This window comes from Dreissena polymorpha, chromosome 6, assembly GCF_020536995.1.
Source record: "Dreissena polymorpha isolate Duluth1 chromosome 6, UMN_Dpol_1.0, whole genome shotgun sequence".
Lineage (NCBI taxonomy): Eukaryota > Metazoa > Mollusca > Bivalvia > Myida > Dreissenidae > Dreissena > Dreissena polymorpha.
In genome coordinates, this window is record NC_068360.1 from 86496391 (window position 1) to 86507468 (window position 11078).

The 11078-nt window shown below is 36.9% G+C and overlaps 1 protein-coding gene across 2 annotated transcripts; it reads left to right on the top strand.

Annotated features, from left to right (window-relative positions):
- Nucleotides 1-1975: 1975 nt before the first annotated feature.
- On the top strand, nt 1976-7874 carry LOC127836644 (uncharacterized). 2 transcript variants are annotated; one of them, XM_052363327.1, is made up of 5 exons: nt 1976-2131; nt 4953-5064; nt 5388-5495; nt 6582-6798; nt 7534-7874. In XM_052363327.1, exons 1-5 carry the CDS (start codon nt 2075-2077, stop codon nt 7769-7771), a joined length of 732 nt encoding a protein of 243 aa, XP_052219287.1. In that variant the 5' UTR covers nt 1976-2074; the 3' UTR covers nt 7772-7874. The 2 variants fall into 2 exon arrangements, with proteins under 2 accessions (XP_052219287.1, XP_052219288.1); XM_052363328.1 differs by lacking the exon at nt 1976-2131 and adding an exon at nt 2738-2884.
- Nucleotides 7875-11078: the final 3204 nt, after the last annotated feature.

Sequence of the window (11078 nt, forward strand, 5' to 3'; positions counted from 1 at the left end):
ACATGGGCAGATTAAGAGATATACATATAAGTCGCGTTCTAAGAAAACTGGGCATAATTCGTGTGCGTAAAGTGTCGTCCCAGATTAGCCTGTGAAATCCGCACAGCCTAATCAGGGACGACACTTTCCGCCTAAATTGGATTTTTGCTAAGAAGAGACTTCGTTTCAACGAAAAATGTCATAAACGCGGAAAGTGTCGTCCCAGATTAGCCTGTGCGGACTGCACAGGCTAATCTGGGACGACACTTTACACACATGCATTATGCCCAGTTTTCTCAGAACATGACTCATATTATGCCTACACACATCGGAGGAATAAGAGAGGTATTATTTAGACGGGTTCACCTTCCTACTCAAAGGGATATATTGAGAGGTAAGGCGTCATGTCAATTGCTCAGTGCTCAGTTTTCTACACACATATTATATGGTTTATAGGTTTACACATTCCTACACACATGTGTAGATTTATAAAGGTACGATAGGCTTTAGGGGGCTACAGCTCCCTACACACATGGGTGGTTGTAGAGGGGTACCGAAGTTGTAAACGTACCCTTAAATGTGGGAAAATCATTTTCTACACTTAATATGCATTTCATACCCGTCCTTTAGTGGTTAAAAGAAGGATTCGTACGTGGCGCTCGTTCTGACAAGGATAGTTGATTACAAAGTCGCATATTAACTCGCGGGCCACTGATTGCTCATATGCCAACATTAACGGATGGGAATCATGTGTCGTATAGAGAGAGATTGGAATAACTACAGTACATGACAGGCTCAAAAAGGCTCTATTGGCCATTGTCGGCTCAGGTACTACTTAAAAGTACTCCGGGGTATGGTCGGATGCCTTTAAACGTATTTTCCGTACCCGGGGTACATAGTAGTATACGTAAGGGTAACCGGGTACTTTTAAGTAGTACCCGAGCCGACAACGATCCTTTGATCCTGAGAAAGCCCTTACCGCCTACAATAGCGTGAATGTTTATTTAAAGAAATGCTTGGTTCCCTCAATGTGGTATAACGCCGAATGTATTTATCCACCATTATCTTATGTTGTCAAATGATCTGTTCTTTAAGGTGACTTAAAGTTTACTGCACTGCTCCCTCCGCATATGTGTTGTGATTACCGATGATAAGCGTCGCAACACTTCGACAACAGCGTGGCCCCAATACACAGTTATTTAATACACAGGATTAGTAGGTGGGGATAAAAAAGAAGGCTTCTAGTAGGCATTCGAAAGATTCAAATAGGCATTAATAGCATTTTTAAATGGAATATGTTCTAATGGAAGAAATGTAAGTTAACTTCACTGAAAAATACTTCATTTTAAAGAGATACATGATTTGTTTCTGTTCGAAAGCGCTTTGCGCGAATTGTCGTTATCTACGCTCGATACGAAAGTAATAAATCGTGAAACTATAGATTTACTCGTGTAATTGAAACATTTCGAGTTATTATAACTAAATCGTTAATACTCTTTTGACCTACATCAATACGTGCTATTTCTAAATTGTAAAAGCATTTGCGAATGCAGGCTTTTTATCGCGACCAATCCATTCTTCTGTATGTTCATTTTTCAAACAATCTGGCTCATAATACATATCCGAACATCCATATCCCCTTAGATGCGTAAAAACGTTTGTTGAGCGCGAAACAGGCATCACGTAGACCTTTGACAAGTAATACAACAGCAGACATAAAAGAGCATCGCTCTGGGAAAAAGGCGTGTGCGTAAAGTGTTGTCCAAGATTAGATTTGTCAAGGATTGAAAATCCAGCTGAAACTTAATTTTCATTTAGAAGTTACTTCATGTTAACGAAAAATTCTAGAAAAGCAAAGTGCCGTCCCAGATTAGACTTTGCGAACATCACAAGCTATTCTGGGACGTCACTTTGCATTTAGCCCGGTTTTCGCAGAGCGAGGCTGAAATTTAATACCTACCCGTTGACAGTTGTATTATTTGCGTAATACAATAAAGACAATCGTATCCCAAATGTCGTAAACAGTCCTGTTAAACATTCTATATATGCGTGAAGTATACATGTATTTAATAAATCGATTAAGCTAAGCTTTACAATGGGAATAAAGTCGTTGGAAGGATTAGATTTAACTAAAGCATTTCGAACGCAGAAGGTATGTTATGTTATGATCATAAGTTAAAGTTACTACCTTTTGAATCAATGTAATATAATTTGAATAGTAATAATAAGTAATACTCAAACAAATAGTATTCTAAACTGGGCCGTCTAGCTTAGTTTGTAGAGCACTGGACTACACATCCGAGGATAGCGGGTTCGATACCTGGCCCGGCCACATAACTTGTATTGGTCATGAAAGCATGTCTACAGCCATTCTTCGTTTAACCTCTGATTCAAGTAGAGAAGTTGTCAGATATTGGCAGACGTAAATACACTCATTTCTGGTAAAGCAGTAATGTCAGGAGAAGTTTGAGCTGATAAACTAACCCTCGTAATGTGACTAAAATGCTGGTGAAAACGGAGAAACATACATCCAAGCAATCACAGACAGAAATTTCATATATACATCGATACATGCATAAATAACTACTTAATGCATGAATGTCTGAGCGGGTTCGTTATTATGCATATTGATGTTTTCCATATTTTTGTAATATTTGTAATAGTTTCTCTCACGTTCATTCATGCAATTTGGGTACAGACTGTATTGATAGATTATAACATAGGTGTGTGTCTATGGTTTGTCATGCGTTTAATTCTGCCGATCAATAGCATTTACCCACGTATAATAAACCCATTCCCAGCAGGTAATAATGATCATTTATAAATTGAAAGTATGCTCGCGACAAATAAAAGCCGATTTCAATTTCAAATCTTAATCGGATAGTGGAATATGCAGTCGTCAGAGGTAATGTGTGATTTATTTGTATGCCCCCATATCGAATGATCAGGGGGTATATTGTTTTTGGCCTGTCTGTCGTCTGCCTGCCTGCCTGCCTGCCTGCCGGTCGGCCGGTCTGTCTGTCTGTCTGTCTGTCTGTCTGTCTGTCTGTCTGTCTGTCTGTCTGTCTGTCTGTCTGTCTGTCTGTCTGTCTGTCTGTCTGTCTGTCTGTCTGTCTGTCTGTCTGTCTGTCTGTCTGTCTGTCGGTCTGTCGGTCTGTCATTGTATGTGTGTGTCTGTCCCAAAACTTGAACCTTGCTCATAAAATGAAAACTCTTGGGTCTGTGTTCTTTAAACTTCACATGTGCATGCATCTCATTGAGATCTACAATCAAACATGGTTTGAGGTCACTAGATCAATGGTCAAGGTCACTGGGGACATTGTGTTTCACAAACACAGCTCATGTTAAGTTGATAATCAGACGTATAGCATCAATTATTAAATTTATTAATATCATTATATTGATCAAAACATTTGCGAGTAAAAATATTGTTTTCATTGTTGCATGCTGATAAATGCATTTAGATTAATACGAAATACAAATCAATGTGTGAGGTTTCTAGCTGATTATGAGATAACCTATATAGCACTGAGAATCGTTGAATAACGTGGTTTTATTATTTGAGAACCCTTACATATCGGATTATTAAGCCTTAAGCCTACTGTCATGAGTAAAACATTTTTCGCGTATGATATGTAACAAATAAATTGGTATATACATTGTTTGGGTTAAAATCAATATTAAACACACGAATATAAAAACAGAAAAGGTGCGTTGGTATATTTCGGGTGGGTGAATAATGACGTGTTTCAAATTTTAAATGTACAGGCATGTTGATCATTACATGGACACGTTCTTCTTTCTTCAGAAACGTAACCCATTTATGCCTAGCGTCCTGAAAAAAAGGACATTGCAAACAGCGTAGACCCAGATGAGACGCCGCATAATGCGGCGTCTCATCTGGGTCTGCGCTGTTTGCTTAAATGAATTTCTTTATGAAATATTCTAAATATAGAAATATATATAGATCTACTTGACACCCCTAATTTTGGAAATAAATTGACCCAATTTAGAAGGATGGGAGAGTCCACTGGGCATAAATGGGTTAATTGTCTCTATTGATTTGTGTTCGTGTTGTCGTTTATTCTAACACGGCACGCGACTTGTTTTCTATACACAAAGAAGGAAATCAAGTGTGGGTTATTCTGCAATAACTTATGGGTGGAGCTTAATGTTTCGAAAATAGTTCCGAATAAATAAAGAAAATATTGCAGTAAAATGCACGTGCTAAAACCCGCTCTAAAAGAAATGTAATAAATGTAGCATGTATATAAATGTAATGAAACAATAAATTGTATATTTGGTGATAAGTGGCATAACCACGTCTACAAAGAATGTTATTTGTTGGGAAACGTAATTCAGAAAACATTTATAGCATGTCAGCTTTTCAGTAGCATGAATAAACGTGACGACATTAAGTTTCTACGATTGTTGTTTTCAATGAAAGTGACGTTATTTGCAAAATATTAATGAATGAAAATGACGTCATATGTTTGTACAATTTAATGACGTCACTAAATAGTGAACTTGGTACTTAGAAGGGCGGAGTATTGAAAAATATAGTTCACATCCTAAAGCTTGAACAAAAACAACCAGAATCGTGTTAGAATCGAAATAATATTTTTCTATGATGGTTTGTTGTCGAATAACCCACAGTAAGTTGTATAGATGCGTGTTATCAAATCACTCGTGCTTCGCACTCGTGATTTAATTCCTACGCATCTATACTCCTTACTGTGGGTTATTCGACAACAAACCATGATAGAAAAATATTATTTCTTAAATATAAATATCAGTTGGAAATATTGCAGCATTGCTCAATAACATTGATGGATAAAATAAAACAACAAATAGATAAACTATAAAGTAATAAATAAAATAATTTGATGTGCATAATGCATCTGTGCGAAAGTAAGCGATCGATTTAGTCAATGTCATCATTATGGTCGAATAAACGCGTTCCTGTTTTATAGGCTTCAGAATGCACAATTACTGCGCTCGATCCCTCGGGGTTCGAACATTCCAGAAACCGGAAGTTGAACTCCGCCATTCCAGCGTTGGAGAATAGCAGGAGTCACGCTTTTGGTAGATATAGCTCTTCAAAATTAACATAAACTCGCGAACGCTATGAGCATAATATTCCACCTTAAATATTTTTTAAATTCTTTTCATTTACCTATGGGATAAATCAGCTTTAATCGTATTCCTATGGTTGTTTATGTATTTTCTTCGTTGTGTAATACTTACTGACGGTTACAAGAATTACTCTCCTGATGAGATTCCGGAGTTTTATTACTCTAGGCGATTCACAGCAGATTTCATTCTTGCACGTGCTTCACAAGTTTGACGACTCATTACAAATATTTATGTCAGGTATTATTTGATTCCCTATCTGTGAATGGTTTCAGCCGTAAACGGAGGCGCCAAAAGGCCGCCTCTGACCCGCCGAAAGAGCCTGGACGGCTCTACAAACTCCATTACACTGCCACCACTGGAGCGCAGCCGCACTGACCTAGGTGAGATATGACAAAATAGTCTTCCACTAAATATGTATGAAACTAATGATTTAAGTATACATGTATATGAATGCGAGAGGTACTCGCATTTCACCAGTGAAAATCTAAATAATTTACACCCGTAACTTCATATCTGAAGATAAAAACAAAACACATTTAAGAGAATATGTTATGCCTATGAGTTATCCCTTCCTGAACACATTTTAACCGGCCATGTTAGTCATAATATATGGGTTTACCTTCTTTACGAAAATACAATCCTTTTCCTTTGTGAGGGATCTTAGCCGTGATGGTTAACGTATACCTTGTTTCTCCTCGGGTCAAGACTATTCCAGGGAGGCCATAGTCGTTAGAAGTTCAAGTCGTAGGCCTAACACATTTCCCTTAAAATCAACGGCAAATATTCTTTTAAATCCAACATGGTGCTGGATTGTTGATTTCTTTGCCCAATTACTACAATAAACATCCACCAGAAAATAGCATAAACATTCAAAGTCTTCAAAGTTACTTGCATGAAAATAATAATCATTAAATTAAAACACAGCGTGCTTGCTTTTGGCGTAAAGTGAGAAAATTTACACACCATTTATACTCGAGCTTGCAAATGTTTTTTTTCTCACTGTACTGAAAAAATTTATGTCAGGTGTTTTCCATTTTATCAAACAAATATAATCTATAAACATCTAGAATCATCGTCATTACAGAAACAGAGAAGAACGCGCTATTACCTTATCGTTTTTTAATATATTAGGTTAATTTTAGAGTAAAATAACGACGACGCTTGCTGAGGCGTTCTTTTTATTCTTTGCAATTACAAAACGACATGGCAGTAACCTATGTTGCTGTTTGTCACACTTCTACGCCCCATTTATAATGAACTAATGAATTAATATCGCAACAATTCTTCTTTATAGCGGGAATGAATTTGTGGCATGACAGTCTATAAATAGATGGTATCGTCACTGCGTGCCTGTAAGACAGTCGACGCTTGACGCGTTAATCATGACGTCCTGAGCACTTGCTTGTAATTGGACATCCCCATTTTCCGTCCCGTTAATACCACTCACTTTTCGCCAACACCAACAGGTAGCCTAGTGACAGCAAACAGGCGACCGAAATCGCCAACCCCAAATCACACGATGATCAACAAACGAGATCCAAACCTGCTGCGAACCCCCGACTTCCGGGCACTGCTTACTACTTCCGCCCCAATTCCCAACCTACTGGACCCGCCGCCACGAACCGCCGAGCGGAAGACTCCGCCCCGGAAACCCCTAAAATTGTGGAGGAACGAAGTGTCCAAGTAAGTCCATTTAAACTTATCATTTTAAACAAATCAAACTGAATAACTCTCACTAAGTTATATCGTTTAAAGATGCTTTCTAGAAGCTTCGGTATCAGCTGACAGTTACTGCAAGTTACATGTACATGTATTTTTATTGCATGTATGTATTATTGCAGTTGACAATTACTGTACCTACATGTATGTATTAATGCAGTTGACTTTAACATGTATGTTACATGTATGTTTTTATTGCAGTTTACTAACATGTATGTTACATGTATGTTTTATTGCAGTTGACTTTTACATGTTCGTTAAATGTATGCATTTTTGCTTTTCGAATCTGTCAAATTGTGAATATTGTTCGAGGTCGCCGTGGTGTAATGGATACGGTGTCCGCCTAGCGACCGGGAGGTCAAGGGTTCGATCCCCACCGTGGGAGCGTTCTTTAGATCTCCCCCAAAGACACCAAGTACTGGTTTTAAGCCCAGGAAACGGACTCGAGAGCCTTAGGCTTTCGATGCAATCGAGCTAAAATAAATAAGTTTAAACTAAATTGTGAATAGGTCCCAAATGAAACTGCGATGTATGTTTTCGTTTATCTAGCATATACATTTATTGAACGTTTTCAGTCAAGTTAATTTCTTCGACGACGACGCCTTACAATGTAATAAGTGCAAATAACTCTTTGATTCTCAAAAAAGATCCTTAAAAATAATGGCGTATGAAAAACAACATATATACATCTGTTCACAGGGAGGTGCCGTCCCGGCCCCCGATAGCCCTTCGATCCGATTGGAAGGCCCCTCCGGCCGAGTGGGACGACAGAGACCAGTACATCTACGGGGCCAAGCCCGTCTTCTACACGAACCTCAAGTACGCCAACAGCAAGGACTTTACCATCAACCCAGAATGGCTCTCCGAATTCATGACCGTCTCCACGTATTCCAATGCCTATCGCACATGCGCACTGAGATATGGCTGGTGTGCCTAGCGCGCGTGGGATTAATTGCCCGAGGATTTTGATGTTATTGTTGTTTATGGTAAAATGTTCGAGTTAATATACGTTGATAAAATAAATACTATCATACCTGCCATTTCATTTTTGGATTCCTTATGTTTCAGCTGTGCAATGTGGAGTTTTACGCTCTATACAGTATATGTATATGAAGCATGATTAAATCATACTTCGAAGGAATGATGGTGCAAATAGAACGCCGCCCCCCTCTTTAACATATTTTTTTTAGGAATGATTTAAAAAATAATTTAATTTGAATATGTTTGAAACTGATATTTTCTGCAATTTGCAATATTTTACCTTGATGATATCCTCTGAAATGTAAAAGCAGATGCAAATTGACGGTGTTTTTCAGTCATTAGCTTAATCTTTTCCTGACGTGAATGTCTTTTCTCGTCTGTGTATGCATGCGTTTTTGTAAAAAATGAAAGCTCGTTTCACTTGTGTTACGCCTATTCACAAACTTCATTTCACCAATCATTACCGTCTATCGAGTCGCTTTCTATGAAAACTGGGCTTAATGCATGTGCGTTAAGTGTCATCCGAGATAAGCCTGTGCAGTTCGCACAGGCTAATCAGGGTCGACACTTTCCGCCTAAACTTTATTTTCGGTAATGAGGGACTTCCTTGAATCTTAAAATACCATAAAGCGGAAAGTGTCGTCCCTGATTAGCCTGTTCGGACTGCACAGGCTAATCTGGGACGACACTTTTTGCACATGCATTAAGCCCAGTTTTCTCAGAACGCGGCTCAATACCAAGCTATGCTCAGTCTCCATTACGTCCATGTTGTACAACATACTTGACAGATACGGCATTAACAAACTGGATATACCGGACATGAACAAATCTTTCATTACAATTTATCCAATATTGTCCTTGTATAAAATATAACGAGATTTTCTTTTTACAGCAATTCATTTTTATTATGGTTAGAATGTCGTTGCAATTATATTGTCATAAACATGTTTGGTTAAAATAAGCATATTTTTGAAAATCTTTAAATCTAAATGGGTCGTTTATTTTGAAATCAGTCACGAGAATATGAACAATGTTCACTACAAAATTTAGAAATCAATCTCATAATAGCGGTTGCAAGACTTGCTTATCAGGACAGTATATTAACTTAGATTTATCTCTACTGAAAGTATAATGAAAGATATATTCCATGTGATTTTTTCACTTGATTATGCATTTTTAGCCAATTCATATGCATTAATATCAACTTTCGCATTATTAACGAGTCATCATTTACGAGACGTATGTGCATATAACTTGATTATTATTACGCTATCAGTCTCAAATATGTCTGCCGTGTGCAAATAATTATCGTTTGCGTCAGGTTTGAAACTGGATTAGTGTATGAGTACTCTCTAGGAAGTAAAGATAATGATCTTGTTTTTCACTTTTTACTTACTGGAGTGTTATTGTAATCTACATATGTCTTGATATTACCGCTTGCAAATTGTCAATTTATCTCAAGTGATGTCTACTGATAAACCATACAAATTCAGTCTGTCAAGGTTGTCCCGTTATTGCACAACCTGTCTCATAAAGTATCTACTTGAAAAAAGTTTAGACAGCAAAACCTCTTCATAGTTTAAGAACATTGGTTCGTTTTCTTTTGTTTCATGTATGTTATGCTCAGTTGAGTAAATATGAAATATTTGTGAAACCATTAAGAACAGATTTAAAACATTTAATACTGACTTTTTAAAGTATGCAAGACAATGAAACACACACTTCAACTTTGAATTGCTTAATAATATACATATGTTTATTATTTAAACAGGACGTAAAACAGCGGATGATTGAAGCATTTAATCAGAAGCAAAATAGCATTAACCCATGCATATATATACATTTGTAATTGTGTCCCTTTACTAATTGTCCGTAACTGATATAAAGAACGCGAAACATCAGCTACACATGTCTCTCATGTATCTCATGCAAGAGAAAAATATTATCTTAGCTCGAGGCCATTAATTATTAGAAATGACCAACTACCATACAGTCATTCCTACCACACAAAAATACTACACACATCATAAAATAGGCCGTTAATACGAACATTAAAAAATAGAACTTGGGAAGTCGGTCTTGGAACGGTCAAATCAAATTTCTTACACAATTTTTGCCCAAGAACATCACACGTGGTTATCATGTAAGTGTAAAATATAAACGAACCCTAATGCATCACAGTTCAAATCAAATATAAAAAAGAAAACGCGTTTGAATTTAGATCCGTCAACTGTTCAATTGTTGTATGCAAAGTATCTGGAGCATAAGGACTTTCTAAAGCAAGGGAATAATGCTAACCAGAAATGTTCACATAAAACGCATACGAAGAAAGAAACGCAGAAACAGAAATATACCCGAACTTCGCATTTAACTGAGCCCGAGTCACCGGAGCAAACGTCTTTAGGGTGGACATACTGCTGTTTTGATTGAGCTGTCTGATTGTAATGTTGCCAAAACAAGATTTTCGTTATATTATAAATGTTAAATCGTGTTGTTTACTAACAATGAGCATGATCATTTTGTTCTTTAATGTGTAAACGGCACAGAAAATATATATCTTGCAAAAATCGTGATGGTGATGTTACTATATCTTTTTTTATCAAAACTTCGTTTTCGTATACACAATGGCAGAAATAACGAACATTATATTATTCTGGTATGTATTTCTGATATTTGGCAAATGAAAATTCAAGCGAGCAAAAAGTTGGTTATTTATAAAATCTTTTTCACCGAAACTAAAATGTGTCGGACATAGATTGGTAAGGTATGGTGATTTTTTTAAATTGCTTTATAATGTTACCGTTGTTTCCTCGCGGAATCCCAAGTCATATTATATTGGCATGGAAGGTATTTCGTCATATTGACTGGCAAAGTAGTACCAACTCACGAAATTGTGGCTCTGAGAGTTTTCACAGATTCAATGATTATTATTAGTAGCATTAGATATGATAGTATTATATAAATTAATGATATCGTATCAGTCTTTGCAATGGTTAATTACAGTATTTAAATAATAATTATTACTCCTATAGTTATATTACATGTACATCTATTTGGTTGACTATATTATAATTATTAAAAAGAACAAGAGATGTGTTTGCCAGAAACACAATGCCCCCTTCTACGCCGCTTTGAAGCCATATATTTGACCTTTGACATTGAATGATGACCTTTACCTTGACCTTTCATCACTCAAAATGTGCAGCTCCATGAGATACACATGCATGCCAAACATCAAGTTGCTATGTGAAGCGACATAGAAG